This window comes from Rhipicephalus microplus, unplaced genomic scaffold (assembly GCF_043290135.1).
Source record: "Rhipicephalus microplus isolate Deutch F79 unplaced genomic scaffold, USDA_Rmic scaffold_145, whole genome shotgun sequence".
In the NCBI taxonomy this organism is placed as follows: domain Eukaryota; kingdom Metazoa; phylum Arthropoda; class Arachnida; order Ixodida; family Ixodidae; genus Rhipicephalus; species Rhipicephalus microplus.
In genome coordinates this window covers 62,115-81,620 of record NW_027464716.1, presented here as the reverse complement: position 1 = coordinate 81,620, position 19,506 = coordinate 62,115, and the positions used below count along the sequence as shown (strand labels likewise).

At 44.7% G+C, this 19,506-nt stretch overlaps 1 protein-coding gene across 1 annotated transcript in view; it reads right to left on the bottom strand.

Annotated features, from left to right (window-relative positions):
- Positions 1-1,154: 1,154 nt before the first annotated feature.
- Positions 1,155-19,506, bottom strand: part of LOC142791139 (gonadotropin-releasing hormone receptor-like) — a 62,945-nt gene continuing 44,593 nt past the window's right edge. Inside the window, exons 2-3 of the mRNA XM_075885435.1 lie at positions 10,821-11,809; positions 1,155-1,975 (exon numbers count right to left, since the gene is read on the bottom strand). Coding sequence (XP_075741550.1) covers positions 1,592-1,975; positions 10,821-11,636 — 1,200 coding nt within the window. The 5' untranslated portion in view covers positions 11,637-11,809 and the 3' untranslated portion in view covers positions 1,155-1,591. The remainder of the gene's footprint in view (positions 1,976-10,820; positions 11,810-19,506) is intronic.

Below are 19,506 nucleotides of genomic sequence, written 5' to 3'. Positions count from 1 at the left end.
TAGTATTTTAGACCTTCTTTGTTAATGTGAACTTGCTTTCGGGCACTGATACTCATGTTTAGGGAATGTATTGAACGCTTGCCTCTAAGCGCGACCATGCCAGATGAGATCTATGAATGATTGAACAGATTGCCCCTAAAGTGCTAAGTACTTAAAAGCATGGTCACTTTCATCACACAAGAGCTAAAAGACGTAGTTAATGTGGTCTTTCTAGGGTGGTTTTGGATACTGCAGGACCATGCTGGTAAACTATAAAATATTTTCTGTATTACCAACTATTTATTGATTCTATGCGATACTAGAAAAAGTCGTTTCAGGCAACTGTTGAAAGGAAAGCAGTTGAAATCACATAAATAACCTTGCTGTTCAGACGCAATACAATGAAAGAACTCGTTTTGCACAAATTCCGGCGTCGGCGTCGTTGCTTGTGAGTGAAAAATCATCATCTAGTGCGTGACCGAGAAACCGAGAAAGATGCAAGTAAAAACAATTTTGAAAGATTCCGGGTCCGAGCGGGGATCGAACTACGGTCGTTTCCGTGGCAAGCGGGTGTCCTGCCACAAATCCACGCGTATTTTTTTTTCTGCTTGTGAAAGTAACTTTCATGCTTTACAAACACGCACCTCCTGTGTACATGCTTCACAGTAGAACATAAAACATTGAACCAATATTGCGTGGTACAAGCGTATATTGTCATTAGGCATCAGGCGCCACGTGAATATCATAATGGCTTCGCAATTCAAAGGTGGTCACCCACTACAAAAGTCTCACACGTTACTGCGCATATTTGTTTGAAGCCACGTACTGGGTGAACGGCAAGTTCAAAAAGATTTCATGCACTGAGTGCTTAGTACGCAATAGGGACATGATAACGCTATCGCGTTCAGCTTTTAAATGCGAAGCTTATGTATTCGATTTTTTAAGTATACTTGCAGGCACATTTCTTCTACGTGGTCCTATATTGCAGGAGTTGCATGAAAATGTGTCATTACGATGAAGTTTAGAAACAACATAGAATATTGTTGTTTGTTTTCCGCGTTTAACACTTGGAACGAAAACAATTTCAGGAATCTAGTGGCGTTTGCGATGATATCGCTTCTTGATCAATGGTTCTGGTTGTGAAGAACTTTCTGAAGACCACAAAAAAGAGGTGATTTTCATTTATATACGTAGTTCGTTTTATTTTGTATCACTCTCACAAATACATTTAGTCCGAATTAAACAGATATTATTCCTCATCTGCGAAGTTCTCCCTCAGAGCTTTCACACGCAAGCCAAAGCCAAGCTCGTCTGTTCAGTAAAGTAACCTGAAAATCATGCCGTGCAATGTGAAACCTTGCAGTTTGCATACAACGCCCGCTAGAACACTCTTCAGTAGCATGTGTATTAAGACATTCTTGACGTTATTATGTAGAAAAAATAACAAATGCGGCGGTCCTTCTTTTTATTTTTTCACGTAGATTAAAAAAAAGTGGAAACCAAATGCTATAGAATGTGCAATAAAGTGCGTGAGCATTACACTGTCCAACAGATTGAACCAACCCGGCCACAGCCCAGTGGTTCGCTGGCGTTTCATGGTACAAAAGTGCTTTCACGTGAAGCTCCTTCCCGAATATGACTCGGAGTTCACCGTGGTTACCGTCCGTGAGTGGCGACCAGAGTAAGTGAAGGTCACTGTTGCCGCCTTCGCGATACCGTTGTCGGAGCGGGCGATGCAGCGCTGGAGGCAGGGAACATGCTTCAACAAGGATGTCAACATGCCTCGCCCTCTGCGTCTGTGACGTTTTTGGAAATACAGAAAAATGTACGGGTTGATGGCGCTGTTCGAAGCAGAAATCACTCCCGACAGAGCTACCACGTTGGCGTTCAAGATATCGGGGTTTCCGAACGCCAATATGACCTCCTGGACCATATAGGGCACGTTTGTCACGAGGAAGGCACCGAACACGACGGCAGTCATCTTGAGCGTCTTCACCTGCACAAAAAAAAAAAGATGAAAAGTGGATTCAGGAAATTCGAGCTGTTCAATGGAGGTCAACACACACTTGCTCGAAAGTACATTAAGCGTAGATAATTTTAATACGCATAAAAGGCAGAAGATCTTGTACATTTGGCACATAATATTCATGTAGAATGACCCTTACAGTTACGTATTATGATATTTACACTCTCCACCCACACAGAAAACAAGCCCTCCACACTTAGAATTTAATGATGAGAGAGAGCAAAAACGAGCCATTTTCAAACGGGCACAAATTTAGCCCACGATTGTACGGCCACATACCTAAAAAAACGAAGAAGCTTTTTCCTTACCAGGACAACGCGTACAAGCAAAGCTTTAGGGTTGCGTGACAGAGCTGCCATGTTTTCTTTCTTTCTTTTCTTCTTTCTTTCTTTATTTATTTTGTTACTTATTTCTTGCATAGGCCCTTTCTCACCCCGGCAAATGCGAGACGGCTCTCATTGGTTGCGAACATGACGTAAGGGCGAGCCTACGTAGTCGGCATTGTGTTTATTGACCCACGTTTCGGCGCCGGTGACGGAGTATGACGTCCTGCGTTCTTATACAGGTATCTGTGATCTGTGTGAACGTAAAACAGCACTGATTGACTAATATGTGGGGCTTAACGTCCCAAAACCAGCATATGATTATGAGAGATGCCGTAGTGGAGGGCTGCGGAAATTTCGACCACCTGGGGTTCTTTAACGTGCACCCAAATCTGAGCACACGGGCCTACACCGTTTCTACCTCCACCGGAAATGCAGCCACCACAGCCGGGATTCCATCCCGTGACCTGCGGGTTAGTAGCCGAGTACCTTAGCCACTAGACCACCACGGCGGGGCAACGTAAAATAGCAAGTGAGCTTGATGAGTTTTTAAAGAAAGAACGTACAAATGAGCACGTGACAGACGCACCTACGTGAGTCACATAACCAGTTTGTTCCAGCGCCAGGTTTTTCGCGTATGACAACGCCGCCACTAAGATCTGTACCTTCTGTAACCCTAACTAGACATCGCTTAATATGTCAGATTATCAGGGCTATGTTGAACACGAATTGACGCACAGAATATCGAAGAAAATTGAGAGAGAGAAACACTGTAGGCTTACTCGTTGCGAGTGCCTTGAAGTTTACCCCGCCCAAACAGTTCACCAACAGCTGGCATCAAGTGTGCTCGAATGACGTTGGCAGAATTTGTTTGCTCCAAGCTAAAATCAAACTTTGACAAGCTAGTATGTTCCATCAACGTCACCTCGGTATTGCCTTTACTCCGTATTGATTATTCAAGGCTCTCAAAGATCAGTCGAACGTGATATATGAGCATCATGGCTACGTGTGTCAACTTAGAGCATCGAAGGCCTTGTTTACAGGTATTAAAGCAAATGTTATCACAAGGCAATAAAATGAGCGCCATTCGTCACATGGCCACTGACGCAGCGATAGATAATAAAAGTCCTACGATGTTTCGTAGAAACTCGCCGAACGGGGCTCGAGTGTTTTTTTTAAAACCATGTTACGTATGGCTATAATATACTGCGGCTTTTTACCGCGACACCATGAGTCAGCGCAGGTGAGGGTGTCGGTGGTGTTTCCGTAAGGAAAACATTCGGCAGATCGCACGCTTTGCGAGAATCTGTTTCATGCGATGCAGTCGGCGAATAATCGCCTACGGTATACTTTTTTGTCTTTGAAAAAACTTTACAAGGTAGATCGACGTGTTTTTGTAAGTGTGGTGGTTGTGCATTCGTCGTGCGCTTACCGCTAACGTCGACTACACTAGCGTTTAGAGGGTAACTTATGACTTAACGCAATTCCGTCAGAGCAAGGAAGTGCACTTTGAGCTGCGATGATAATAACTTCATACGGAACTTTTGTTAGCGCTTATTTCGGGGCTCAAAAATAATTGAATAAAGGTTGCTGAATCATAAGAACATAAGTAAACTCATGGTCGGACTGCTATAGGAGTGGAGCCGCCACTAAAGCCACAACTCTCGTTTATCCGACATGACAGCTTTATTATTTGTAACGCGATCTTTCATTCATAGCATACATACGTAATGTTGTTGATTTTTATGAAACTAGATAGCCAGCACTTAATAGACAATCGACGTTGCACTGTCACTACCATTACGCCTGCATAGGGTCTTTATCTAAAGCAGCTTCAAAAGCTGGCGTCACTCTGCGATAAAAGCTGACTGCCCCGCAGAATGCTCGGGTTCTATTACTACTAGGATTCAAGTTTTTATACTTCACATACATAGGGTCGACACTGGAATTATCAGCTTTTCTTATCACTCGATCATTTAAAGTACCAAGGCCTGTCCTCACTGTTTTCGGACAGGCACAAAATGTCAGTTTCCTTCGGCGCATACCAGTCGTCACACCACACCGCGTGAATTGTGTGCCGAGTAAGTGGTTTAAAGCTGCCTGATGTCCATCAGTCACAAAGGACTCAGCAAATACGCCACCACCACCAACGTCCCCACCCTCATCATTATCAGAAATAACTTCAATTAAGTGCGCAGCTACGTAAGTATTTGCATCAGGATGAATACGTACGTACGCGCATTGCCTTTCAGATGTGGAATCGGCACTTCACTACTTCTCAAAAGGGTGACTTATGGCGTTGTATAGGCATACTTCACAACTGTGTACTTGCAGTAGCTGCATTAAGAGGGTTTACAATGGAAAATGCTACACGCACAGACTTTCTTATTCTCAGGGCACGCATAAGGTGCCCATCAGGGAGTGAAGCATGACAAGCGAAAGAGAAGGCGACACTACCTGGTGATGAAACGCCATCGCTCACTACTCTGAAATGCGAAACGCAAGCGTCCTCTCAATTTTCGATGTTCTCGCAGGACACATTAAAATCACTTCCGTGACAGTTCTTCTGATACACTTATTCAGGTAGAGTTAGGAAAAGCATTTTGCAACAGCTCACCTGCATCATGTGCGAAATCTCGGCTGCCCCCCTACTACCCTCACCCCAGAATGGAAAAAAAGAAGGTACGGAATGAAGGGCAAAAAAGAAATGATGGTGTCCACTTTAAACGAACATCGGAAAAGGGTGAAAGTGAAGTCACAATTTGTAACCGAACCGAATATTTCAACATGCCGCGTACGGTTCTCTATTCAACAGAACTAGAAAGGCGGCTCCGTGTTCAGTTTTTTGCGTATACTTGCGTAAATGTATTCCGAACCATGTTATGGGAGCGTTAGTCAACGTCACCCGCAGTGATATGTATCTGCGAATGTAGAGTAAGGTTATTAATGAGTGTGCACCTTGAAGTAAGACACAAAAGAGTCAGACCAAGTTCCCGAGATCCGTTATTGTGCGCCACCTGAAGAGGCATTGAATCCATCGCTGACTACTCAATTAATTTAATAAAAATTCAGGAAATCCATGAGTCCAAATTTATTGTTAGATTTGCGTTTCACATTTCTTTACTCTCGCATGCCGATTTCGGGACGCGGACGCTCGTTCGTGGTTACCGCGAAACGGTAAGTACGGAGGAAAATGGAATCATCGTTGGCTTGCTATTTGTCTACCCTGCCAATGGGAGACAGATGCTTTTCTATCTTTATTCGTTTGTTATGACGTTAAACAAATATATAATACGCCACACACTAAATGAGGTGCCCGCAATGCAGCGGCCGTTTGAAGGAGACTTGATTGGATTAAATGTAATTTCAAATTAAGAAGTACACGCTGTGCGCTCACTAGGCGTAGCCTCATTTGCATCTACATACTTTCTTATTTTGTCTGAATTAAAAATGAATATGAAAAATAAAGGCAGCCTCCAATGAACGAGATGTATTTATAGAAATACCCGAGGGCAAGGTAGCTTCGAGTGCAGAACGTTTTCGCTGTTTTGGTCGTTGAAAGATAAGTTAAAAGAAATAACCGACATAGTGGATTCCACTGGATAGAAAATCTTTTGGAGCTGCAAGAACTCGCAGAAATTTCCAAAAATACTTGATAGGACGGGACGTAGTTGTGCTGAAGTAACGTCGCCTGCAATCCATTTATTGGTCATATTACTGAGTACCAACGCGAAAGAGCTGACGTTTTTCCATCTAATTTATAATATATGGACGTCCAGTTTTGTTAACGGTAGATCTATTTCTATGAAAGCCCTCGTGGGATGCACGTGGGAACATTCAGTGGGGCGAAATTGGTGAATAAAGCTTGATGACATCTCGAAAATGGAATGCAAGACATGACGGGAAAACTTCAATCAGCCTTGTACAGTGCATGCTCGCCAATGGACTTATTTCTGCCCTACTACTTTTTTCTTGGCACTGCAGAGCTTATAGAAATAGAGTTTTTGTGTTCATATAGACCTGAGCATTTCTCCAACAAGACAGTTATAACGTAACGTAACACAAGACAACATAACATAACATAAAATAGCATAACATAACAGCGCAGCTATTTTACGAATAACTTCAGCGCTTGGTGGGCCTTGTCAATTCGTTATTACGAAACATCATCACCGCAGTTGTGTTTTCGGTGCTACCTCGAAGAACAGGCAAGTTCAATCTGCTTCCACCCTACGTGGTGGAGACATCAGTGCACTCCGTAAACGAGGCGCAGAAAACGCTCCCAAAGAAACTCACTCTTTATTACTTGTGAAATATTAGTGCATTTTTTGGACTAGTTAATTTTTCGAATAGATTTATCACCCATAGTCGTGAACTAGCCTTAAAAATTGACTTCATAATGCCGCTTGGCTCACAGACGAGCAGATTGAACCAGGTTTTTTGACAAAAACGAGTGCCGTCAGCGAAAAGTTTGTGCTAGCCGTAATCAATAAACTTGTTTCCATCCACCTGGCCATAATTCTCAGTTTTTTTCGTTTCGCACCTCTTGTACATTCCTTCGATCCCTTTGTGCTTATCAAATGATTGGAAGAAAATCTGCTACGCCACAGAACTACCTCGTGTCATATTTCGTGGGGCATAAAAATATGTTAGTTGAAAAAAAAAGAAAGAAGAGTCCAAGCAAATAGGGGCAAACGAAAACGCTGTTATCAAGAGTTCAATCACTCAAGTACGTGCGCTTCAAGTGCAGGTCAGCATGTTTATTTTCTTTCTTTTTTTCAAACGCCTGGCTGCAACTTGCAACTCAGTTATCCTTCAAACATCAGAAAGAAAACGCTTAATAAACAGATTCCCGGGTGCTTTTTGAGAAACTCATTGCAAATGGCTTATGGATTCAACAGAGTGACTAGACACGCATGGATTAAACGAATAGAAGGAACATAACACATGGCGCTCCTTGTCATCTGAAGTTTATCACAGGGAGACATATAAAAAACCGCAGTCATGTATATGGTCTGTTAACCTTAACATGGTTCCCCCCTTTTAGGAGCGAAGCTCTAGACTAACCTTGTCGCTAGTTACGCGTAACCGAGAGAAGAAGATACGAGAAAGAGAAATAGATGACCATTTCTCGTCTCGTTTCCTAGATGGCATTACTCTGCCGCGACTCTCCGAAGTGCCGGTACTCTCCGATTGGCTGCTGCGCGCGCTTTGCCTGAGCGCGCGAACGAGTGCATTCCTCAGTCTCCTGGATAGTCGCCGAACGAGGCGAATTTTTCGTGGGGCATGGACGGAGCAGAGTGGTGGGCGCGTTGAAGACGTTTGCGCTCGGCTTCCTTGGCTCGCGTCTCGTCCGTGTTACCCGCGCGTCACCTGTATTCTCGAACGCGATCGGACGCATGGACGCATGCACGGGTGGAAGGACACAGGTATGGATGGACGAACGAACGCCTCGCCCCAGTCATCATCATTACCTTCGTGGTTAAGCTGTTACTTTTCTTTTTTTTTATTCATGTCTAGTCGCGCTGTTGAAGACACAAACCGACACACTCTCGATCGATTTTACGAGATATTCTATATGGTTGTCATTGTTGCTTTTGGCCAAGAATTCACCACTGACATTTATATGACATGTTGACACATGTTTAAAGTGTTGATCACTCAACGTTAAACACATGAAAATCATAGCGGAGTTGCCGTAAGGTTGTTACCGTGGAATATGGTAGACTCTTAAGGTAGAAAAGATACAACATGCGAAATAGAAAAAGGCAAGGGCATCAACCAGTATATAAAAAAAACTGCCATATAACCCTACGCTGCCGGAAGCGATCAGGGACTACTAAAAAGAGCTAGAAACAAAGAGAGAAAAAGAAAAAAAAGAAAGGGGAATCATACAAACGAGCTGTACGAGCGTGAGCGCGAAGAAAATACAAGCGCTTAAAGGCTGACTCCGGCAATTTTTTGACCATGTAAAAATAATGGTGATTTTACGTTTTTGACACACTCCTGACACGGCTACGATGATAGAAATACTGAGCAAACTAGAAATTATTTTTTTAGTAAGTCATAAAACGCAACACCGATACCAAACCCCAATCTAACAGTACTGTTTTCCCGTAAGTTGTAAGACGATAAAATTAGAAACCATGTAAGGCATGTCAGTCCTACCAATGCGGAGTATGAAATCTGCAAAAGGACGCTCAGCGAAATGGTGACCACGTTGCAAAAGCCGCACCGTGTCTGTGACTGACCGTGCCATGCTCAGAAGCTCCTCGGAGCTGTTTGACAATGGCGGCTGTCACTCGAACATATTTGAATGTGCAGTAGAAACCACACTTCTTTTCAATGAAGTCGAACACTGTTGTTTTTTGATATGCTTGCCTGGTTTCACTTTGCATCACCATATGGCACCACCTGCATAAGCTTCTCATGCTGAAGTTTATGGCTGCTACAGTAAGGTAAAATGGGAACACTGCGAAGTTTGCGTACGATCTAAACATTTATATCAGTAGAGAGTTTTAGTACTGCGTACGCTGCGTACGTGGCGGCGTTGCGCACGTAAGGACGCCACGTTCTGCGTAGTGCGCATGCACAGACCACAACGCGCACGTATCGCGTTACGTACACATGAGATGCGTATGTATGAGGTGAATGCGCCGCTCTCGAACAAGTTCGCGACAGCGCGAGACTTTGTTTTGCAAAATGGTGGCATCGAAGGCGAGCACCGACCGGCTTTGTGGCTTAAAATATGGCAATAATCTGGCTATAACACTTGGATTGGCTCACATTGGCTGTCAACAGCACGTGCTTCTATTTTGATCTACCAGATGACGCAACATGCTTCACGCTCGTTATGTACGCGGGTACTACGGCGTACTAAATGCCGATTAGTGGCAAACGACGCCTCGTAACGCAAGGCACTTGCGTGATGCGTACCAGTCCGCAGTACTAAAACTCTCTAGTGATATGTTAAGAGTTCATAAGTTCGAGGATAGCGGTGATTTAGCATCTGATCGAAAGGATTGGTGGAATATATTACAATCCAGGTTAGCGCTACCTATCACATGATGTGCAGCTGCCGTATACAGATAGATGCATGCAGTCAGAGTATAGACACGGCATACCTTTAGCATAGCCATGGGGGGGATGGGGGGGGGAGTTCAAAATTTTGTTTGAAAATTTTCAATTTCGCGTGCACATAAATGCAGTCACATACACCAACGCACCCACAAAATACACGGGATATAGTTGAACCTTTCCCTCTCCCTCATCCTTTAAACATTTCTGGGTAAGCGGCAGCTTGTATCCGTTACGGAAAGTGTTTACGTATGGCAAAGTTCACGCATGTCCATTCTTCACCTGGTACAGCACTGCCGCACTGTAGTAAACTGGCATAGCTTCTTAAGGAACTTGAATACCGAGACAACACCTTATCATTAGCAGCGAGCATTTAGCGAATGTTTTCGCAATAATATGAAGATTCGTGCACAGCCTACAACTGAGATTCATACGCTGAATTAACGACGCACGGATAAACACACAAGATCGTTGCCTTGTGGACAGCAGACAATGTAGTGCACCTCAGTCTCATCGCTTATGTGGCTTCACTTTATATGACGTCACACACAATGTTGTCAATGACTGTGGTCTGCTGTGTGGGTAATTTGAGGCGATTAATAGTGTTCTCTTGCAAACGATCTGCACTCCAACCCCGCCCCCCGCACCTGTAGTTTGGCATAAATGACGAAAACTTCCGAAAGAAGGCACGGAGTGAACTTTATTGAAATCAGCTGACTTGAAGTAATCGGCACACATTGGCCTTTGGGCATAAGTGATGTCAAAGAATAGAGGGCGGGAACATGCAAAAATTTCCACATTAGGACACCTGAAATTTTCGTGACCAACAATCGCTTGTGGTTTTGCTGTCACAGGTTACGTTTTTTTCCCTTTAGCATTTTATATGCAACCATTCTATATTCGACCTCCTCACTAGACAAACGTGCTGTTATTGAGTATTGAACGCTTACTTCATGCCAGTTTTTAAGAGTTATTGCATACTCATGGCGGTAGCAAAGGGTACCTCAAATTCTTTTGGGCAAAATATGTCGAGCAATGTTTCGAATGGTTGAATGAATACGTAGAGAAGCGAGTTAAATATGTAAGTGGTTAGAAGTATTGACAGGTTACTTTCTGTTAAAACCATGTCAAACTATTGACCAAGAAATGTAATCGACCCTAAGTTTTCCCTAACTTTCAAGCGTGACAATGGCTTGTTAAGTATTTATTAACATAAAAATGAGCTTGTACAATTTTCGTTTTCCAAAGTCCGGGTGAGTTTCATTTGCATTTCATCAAGTAGTGCTTCGTTAGAACATGTCGAAGGAGCAATTACATGTCTAAGGAGCATGTCTAAGGAGCAAGGGAATCCATCAGAACTTTTAGAACATAAAACATATGCCAGTGCGAAGCATGCTCACGAATGGTCGACCCACCTTTGCTCTTGGCAGGGACGAAGCTGTTTGCTGACCGACTTTGCCGCTACTCGAACTGTGCTTCCACATGGCCCAGAGTATTCCCGTATAAAAGGACACGAGCAGGACGAGGGGAACCAAGAACACCGCGAAGAAAATGAATCCCATGTAGATCTGGCGGTGAAAGAGGGGCACGCCGCGGTCGTAGAATATGGACGCGCAAAAGCACTTTCCCGGCGTCACTTCGACGCTGTGGAACACGTACACGTTCGGCAGTGAAGGCACGCACGATGTAAGCCAAGTGACGGCCGCCAGCTTCCACGGATCGGGGCTGGGGGCCAAGGGAGTGGCGATGGCGATGTGCCTGTCCAAAGCAATGGTCACTAACATGTACGTCGACGAGACGAGGGCGAACGTCTGTAAGAACTTGAAGAGGCGGCAGAAGGCGTCTCCCGCAATCCACGCCCTGCCCATCACCTCCCACACGACCTGCGATGTCATCGTGACGCAGGCCACCGAGAGGTCCGCCATTGCCAGATTAAGAAAGAGCACTCTGGCCTTCGAAACGCGACGGCGACGACGCCTGACGACAAGTTTCCACAAGACAACGCTGTTGCCCACGACGGAGGTGACTATCATGATGATAATGATGATGATGCGTGTTTGCTTGTGGTATCGAGGACCCAGCACGTCTTCGGGGCTGAAGTTTGCTTCCGTTACGTTATCGACGATGAAGGTGGTGGTGGTACTGGACAAGTAGTCGTCATTCGTAACGAAAGCGTCGCTTACTGCAACTTCCATGGCTCTCCTAGCTTTTAAACAGACCTTGCAAGCCATATTTTAGCATTTCTGTCGGTAGCGTTGCGCAAATAATGTAACGGCAAGGCTTCTTGTTCAGGATGTCTGAAGTCATGGTGCGAGCACAGTAGGCTCTGGAATGCAGAGACCACTGTTGGAGGGTTCAGCAGATCTCCTCTCGTGAGTGAATCTTTATATATTTCCACTTGTTTCTGTAAGTAAAAGTGAGAGAAAGAGAAAATTATTTCTTGTTTAGACATGCATTTTACTAAGTACAACAAAAATAATAGTGTCTCATGTATTGGCTGGTTGTCGTCCTTAGGTGCCTTCCCTAGAATAAAAGCTGTCATCTCTCACCAGACACAAAGGGGCTTCCCACTGAAAAAGTACCAATGCCCGCTAAAAAAGAAAGCACATTTTTAGAGAGAAGAAAGGACCTTTCAACAATTTTTCAAATATATATGAAATGGCTTAATGGAAGGAGCTCAATGCCTCATGCGTCGACCGCCGCAGAAATGTTTAGAATTTGTCAGGCGCAAACGGAGTTGCAGAGATGTGTCCCGCACTGTAATTGCTTTCTCTCTTCTCTAGTCCATACAAACCATTTGAACCTAAGGAAGTAGAGATGGCACAGGTGAAAAAGATTTGTCACACGCACCTCATGACCTTGAGCACTTTTAATGTTTTTTTTATTTGAACCTAATGCAGACTCCCAGTGTTATCTCATGCACGCGGGGGGGGGGGCACATATGGTGACCTGTCGTGGTGGCTGTAGTAACTAGGACACCGTCATGCTGAGATCAGCCAGTGGTATGGAAGTTTAGTATATGACGCCGCAGTTTTTAAGTATATAAGACCAATAGTTGGGAAAAGAAGAAGTGCTTTTTAGCCGACTTTCGAAATTTATTGTAAATATCCACCCGCACACTTCGGTATAATTTTTGGCTGACGCGTTCTTGATTGATTTGATTGATTGATTGATTGATATGTAAGGTTTAACGTCCCAAAACCACCATATGATTAGAGAGACGCCGTAGTGGAGGACTCCGGAAATTTTGACCTCCTGGGGTTCTTTAACGTGCATCCAAATTTGAGCACATGGGCTTACAGCATTTCGTCTACATTGAAAATGCAGCCGCAGCAGCCGGGATTCGATCCCGCGACCTGCGGGTCAGGAGCCGAGTACCTTAGCCACCAGACCACCGCGATGGCGCAGCTCACGCGTTATTGGGAGTCTCGATTACCAATCAGCAGCGTTTTCTGATTATGCTGAAAAGATATTGCAGGGCGCCTTTAAATACAAATTTTTAAAGCCATTACTGCTTATTATAAGTGAATAATACCTGAAAATACAATATAATAAATGTGGCGTAAATAAATGAAGGTGGTAGTAAGATAGACGAACTATTTTAAAATGAATTTGTTTTTGGGGAGGAGGGTAATTCATCGTGCGTGATCACTTAGTATTACCACATTTTTATATAAACATAGCAGTCTTAGCAGTCTCCGTCTGCTAAGAGTGCACTGCAAATACTGGATGCACTGAATCCAGTTCTTGCTAACTTGATTGATATGTGGGGTTTAACGTCCCAAAACCACTATATGATTATGAGAGACGCCGTAGTGGAGGGCTCCGGAAATTTCGACCACCTGGGGTTCTTTAACGTGCACCCAAATCTGAGCACACGGGCCTACAACATTTCCGCCTCAATCGGAAATGCAGCCGCCGCAGCCGGGATTCGAACCCGCGCCCTGCGGGTCAGCAGCCGAGTACCATAGCCACTAGACCACCGCGGCGGGGCTTCTTGCTAACTTCGTATAAGCACAATGGCTCAACAAAATCTCATCTTCCGCACTAAAGTTAAAAGTGCGTCGATTTTTCAGTGGAATGCCAGAGGCATGAAGTCCCGTATCTCGGACTTTCGCCAATTTGTTCGGGCCAATCAATTCTCTATACTTGTCATATGTGAACCAAACGTATCAACGCCTTATAGATTGTCCGGTTATGAAGCTTTTTGTTCAGCCGCTTGTGAAGAACGAAGCAAAGTAATTGTTTACATTTGCACAGACTTGACTTATCTTTCGCACCCAATAAGTTCAAATGACGACAATCAGTACGTGTGTCTTCGTGGGAAGAAGAATGCAGTTTCGTTCACGCTTATTGGTGGATATATATCTCCGTCATCGCGATTTGACTGCGACAGATTAAAAGACATCCTAATGAGAACCGATGGGCCTTGGATCATCACCGGTGACTTCAATGCCCATCACATGCTTTGGGGAAGCACTAGGATGAATGCCAGGGGCCGGAACCTTGTTACATTCGCTTCCGATTACGACCTTTCCATCATGAACGATGGTACCCCCACATATCTGCGGGGTCTCACGTATGGCAGTTGCCTTGACCTGACATTGGTGTCACGGTGCTTCTCTCACAAAGTTAAGTGGTTTTGCGATATTGAGACTCATGGGAGTGATCACATACCCATCTACGTGACGATCGATGGTATCATAAAAAAATTCTCTTCCGGTGTTGCAATTGGCACTGACTGGTCGATGTTTGCATCGCGTGTTGAGAACGCTTGCCAAGAAGGCCTCGCCTGCAGCCTGGAAAATACCATAGTGGAAGCTATGCAAGCGTCCAAACGCAAATTACCATTTCCGTCTAAAGTAACACAGTTTTACATCGAACTGGAAAAATTACGAGCTATACGAAGGCGTGCGGAACGACGATACAGACGCACAAGATCAATTTACGATCTGAGGGAAGCAAGGCGGCTCCAGAAAAAGATTCAACGACGCATTTACAAACTGGAGAGCGAACGCTGGAAAGCATTCTGCGAATCTCTAGACCCCCATAAACCGCTGTCATATATCTGGAGAACAGTTCGTGGTCTTCGCTCCTCTCCACAACAACGGCACCCTTTTAAAGCTTTGGCACTCCATCATGGAACAACAGAACTCGAGGTGGCTGAAGAATTTTGCACGAGAGTTGCTGGGAATATTATGAATGAGAGCATCGACGCCGTGATCATTCCTGAGACGCGATTACCAGAAATGGACACTCCGTTCACCATGGAAGAACTGGAAGGTGCGTTAGTCGCTTCTAAGCGCATGCCATCGCCAGGTCCTGATGGTATTACTTATAGTGCGTTGGGACACCTTGGACAAAACCTAGAAAAGAACTTTTAACATGCTTCAACAACTCCTGGCTCAGCGGCAGTGTTCCCCGAGAATGGAAAATAAGTCGATTAATACCACTTTTGAAATCGGGAAAATCACCATTGGACTTGACAGCGTATCGCCCTATTGCCCTCGCAAGCTGCCTCGGAAAAGTGATGGAAAGAATGGTTCTATTTCGTCTCGAGTGGTACTTGGAACGATACACCAAATACCCTTCTTGCATGGCAGGCTTTCGTCGGGGCCGCTCCTCCATTGACTGTGTCATTGATTTATCGACATTTGTTCAACAAGAAAAAAGTCGCAAGCGCATATCAGTGGCACTCTTTCTTGACGTGAAGGGTGCATATGATAATGTAGCTCACGATTCCATCCTCACTTCTCTCGCAGCAATGGGCATTGGTGGACGAATGTTTCAATGGATAAAAGACTATATAACTGGCAGGGGTTTCTTTGTGCAAATAGATGAGGGTAAAACTGCTGAACATTATACCTACTGCGGAGTACCTCAGGGAGGTGTTTTAAGCCCCACATTGTTTAATGTGGCCCTCATTGGTCTGGTGAAGGTTCTGCCAAAGTCGGTGTGCCTATCCATATACGCCGATGATATTTGCCTCTGGAGTGCTGCAGTTACTCGCCCTCTGGTGCGTGCACGAATACAGCGGGCAGCAACCCTCACAACAGCCTACCTTCAGAAACAAGGCCTAAATATATCAACTGTGAAGTGCGCGTTGATGGCGTTTACACGCAAACCAATGACGCCATACCCTGTTTACATCAATGGGCAGAGTGTCAAATATGCACGGACGCATCATTTCCTGGGCATAATTATCGACAGAAGTCTTTCGTGGAGCCCACATTGTGCGTACTTGAAGAAGAGACTGCTATCTATTGTGGATATCATGAAATTCTTGTGCGGTAAAGCATGGGGAACTTCTGTGGCCTCCATGCTACAGCTGTACAGGGCCCTATTTCTGGGTCTATTGCGCTACAGCTTGCCGGTGCTGACTAACACTTGCAAATCGAATACTCATTCATTGGAGAGTTTGCAGGGTCAGGCACTGCGTATCTGCCTAGGACTGCCCCGATGCGCTTCTACTTATGCCACAATCATGCTTGCCAAAGACCATCCGGTCAGGACATATATAGTTGTGGATTGCCTCAGAGCGCACATTCGACATGCTAGCCGTGTCCCCGACCACCACTTGGCCCTTCTACCTTCCGGAAGACCACGTGCTACGTTTTCAGACGTCATAGCCAAGCACCTAAACAGCATTCCATCAGGATATACGCCAGCTGCGAGAACGGCATGCCCTTTGTGGTGCCTCGACCAGCCGCAAGTACGTCTAGAAATTCCGGGAATCAAAAAGAAAAGCAGTCACTCCAGAGTAGCATTGAAGCAAGCAACACTGCTATTATTACATGAGTTTTACTTAGACCGAACGCAGATATACACCGATGGGTCCGTCTCATCCAGCAGCTCATCAGGTGCCGCTGTAATTCCGGCTGCAGAAATGACAATCAAGTTTAAGTTGTCGCATATGACTACATCTACGGCATCAGAGCTTGCTGCTATAAGGGCTGCTTTACAATATCTCGTTCAAGAACGTCCAGGAAAATGGGTCATATTCTGTGATTCGAAGGCAGCGCTTCAGAGTTTGCAGTCTACCATGCGTAGGAGGAGCCATGACCAACTGGTAGAAGAAATAAGACATTGCCATCATGAAGCTCTAGCACGAGGGCATGATATTATATATCAATGGCTGCCTGGACATATCGGTATTACCGGAAATCAATTAGCCGATGATGCAGCCCGCTCAGCCCATGAAGAAACCCGTGTAGTCCCGATTCCTCTATCAAGGAATGATGCAGCAAGACAACTTTACCTGCTGGCTCGAGATCTCACACGCACGTTCTGGTCGTCTACCACCTTCCAAAGGTGTCAATTTTATGAACTGGATCCTTCGCTCAAGCTAAAGCTACCATCACACCTTTCCCGCTCCGATGCGACACTGTTATGCCGCCTTTGGTTGGGTGTTGCATTCACAAAGGCGTACTCCTTTCGCATTGGTATGGCAGACACTCCTACATGTGACTACTGCGGAGATGAAGAGACCATCGAACACGTCCTGTGCAGCTGCGCTTGCTACGACACACAGCGATGCCAGCTACGGATGGTTTTGAATCGACTTGACCCCGGACCATTTTGTGTGCAGAAGATACTAGGACCTTGGGCATCTGCCTCAGTTGCGCAGAAAGCAACTAAAGCACTGCTACTTTACCTTAAGTCAACAAACCTTAGCGACCGCCTGTAAACTGTGTGTGCTCCCCGAGTGTGCTCGTGATTGTGTGTACCTTCTCATCTTTCTGCAACCTCTTTTCTCCCCTTTATCCCTTCCCCAGTGCAGGGTAGCAAACCGGATGTGCGTCTGGTTAACCTCCCTGCCTTTCCTTGCATCTTTATCTCTCTCTCTCTATATATATATATAAACATAAAGACTGACGTGAAACACCCTTTTGCCGATAATCGGCTGTTTCCAATTGCTAATAGATTCTAGCGAGAGATGCTTTTCTCCCGACTAGTAAACTATTCAGGGCCCGCATTGACAAAAAATGTGTTACGCAGCAGTTGGTCGTGCAAAAAATTTCGGCCAATCCCGATGTTATACATATAATCATAGAAGGCAGCTGACCAGTTCCCCAGATTAGTGCAGCACATAAAGCACCATTTATCGTGTTTTCATTAACTTCTTCAATGAAATATACTCAACCAATCACTTGCACAAAAAAAACACTTTCGGTTATTTTGGTGTAATGTTTAGGTGGTTTGACTATACACGTTGCTCCGCCACGCTGGTCTAGTGGCTAAGGTACTCGGCTGCTGACCCGCAAGTCGTGGGATCAAATCCCGGCTGTGGCGGCTTTATTCTCGATGGAGGTGGAAATGCTGTAGGCAGGTGTGCTCAGATTTCTGTGCACGTTAAAGAACCCCAGATGGTCATTATTTCAGGATTCCTCCACTACGGCACGTCTTATAATCCTATGGTGGTTTTGAGACGTTCAACCCCGCATATCATTATTCTATACGGTGTTGCCAGAAACGTACTATAGCAGTGGTCTACGTGCGGAAATATTGAAATTATAAGTGATAGAACTTTTGGTAACGATGAAGTTACCTAAAAGCATGAAAATCTATAACTGAGTACGAGGGCAGAATTTGAGAGCTCTTAAGCGGCAGTTATGGCTGTAAATACCAGCGTCCAGTGCCTTTGTCGTGCCATGAGCCTGAGTGAGCGTGTGTACTAGTCATGTATGAGTTAAATCAGTGACAGGTAATGTAGGTGCCATGGGAGCCGTATCTTTCTTTACTATATATATCAGAAAGCAACACCTTCTCCTAGGAAGATGACGCCATTCTGGTCCGAGTTAGTGGAAAGCAAACTTTTTTTTGTGTGCACTTCTTGCTTCCATGATTCACGCAGCTCTCCTTCTGGCTTTTGTTCTTGAGACCGACAGACGATCACATGGGGCTAGGTGGATGGCGTTAGAAGTAAGGTCATTCATACAGCATCAACGACGAAAACGTGCTAATAAACACTATGCAGCTCACGTCTAGCTACAACGAGCAAAAATGTACAGCCACGGGGGAGGGAAGCGACACCCACACCACATTTGTTTTTATTATGCATGTGTGCCTTTAGTATACAAGCACGAACAAACAAATCCTTATACCTATCCCTCCCCCTCTCTTGCAGAAAAAATTTCTAGCGAAGCCTTTGAATATATACTATTGAGCAGCAATACCAACGCAATCTAAAGTAGACATGCTTTGAACCATTATTCCGGCGTTAACTTTTTAAATTCCTTGCTGTGATGTTTGAGGAATGCAAACGAGTTCTGCGGAGACCCTAAAGGTGGCGAAATGATTAAGAAATGAAAATAGGACTACCGCACGTTTCGGCAACTAAGAGTTTTTTTTCTGTGAAATCCATACGGATTTCTTCGTGTCTTCGGGCCACAAGCGGATGGTTGTACAATTTTCCTTTCTTGATGTTCGAAGAAAAGGTAAATTAACGGGCTATTCTTTTCGAACGTAAATCGTTGTAGTTTTTTTGTAAGATCAGCTTGTATTTCTTGTACATAGCCACCGATCGAAACAATATACCTTGACAGGAAGCAATCTGCGCTATTCCTAGGCAGATCCGCCTGTCTCGGTCAATTCCAGTACAAATTGCATTCCTGGGAACAATGCTCACGACATCGTTTCTTAAAATATCTGTCGTTTTATTCGAGCTCTACTTCTCGAGTGACACTGTCATGAGCAGCAGCATATTTCGAATTCTTCGTAACATTGGAGAGGTTGACGAGAGTTTCGGGGTTTTGGAAGTTTCGTGCTATACTTCGATTTCTTCTGTTCTAGCGATAAGCTTCTATGAAGAATAAGAATAAGGTGCCTTCAACCCCGCCACGTACTCGATCCATTTACTGGCGAAACGAAAGGAGAATGCTATTTGCGGGACGGCAATCTATGGTACATCCGTACGGCTCCGAATCGTGCTCCGGTTATGGTTGCTAAAAATAGCGATTTTTCTTTCTTTCAAGAATGAACTCAGACTGAGTGAAAGCTGCTACAAATATGCGCTCATATTCAAGATCATTTTCTTCAACACTGGTGTAATGCCATAACCACGGAATACATCGAGAAGTGATTGCTTTCACTAAAGTGTGG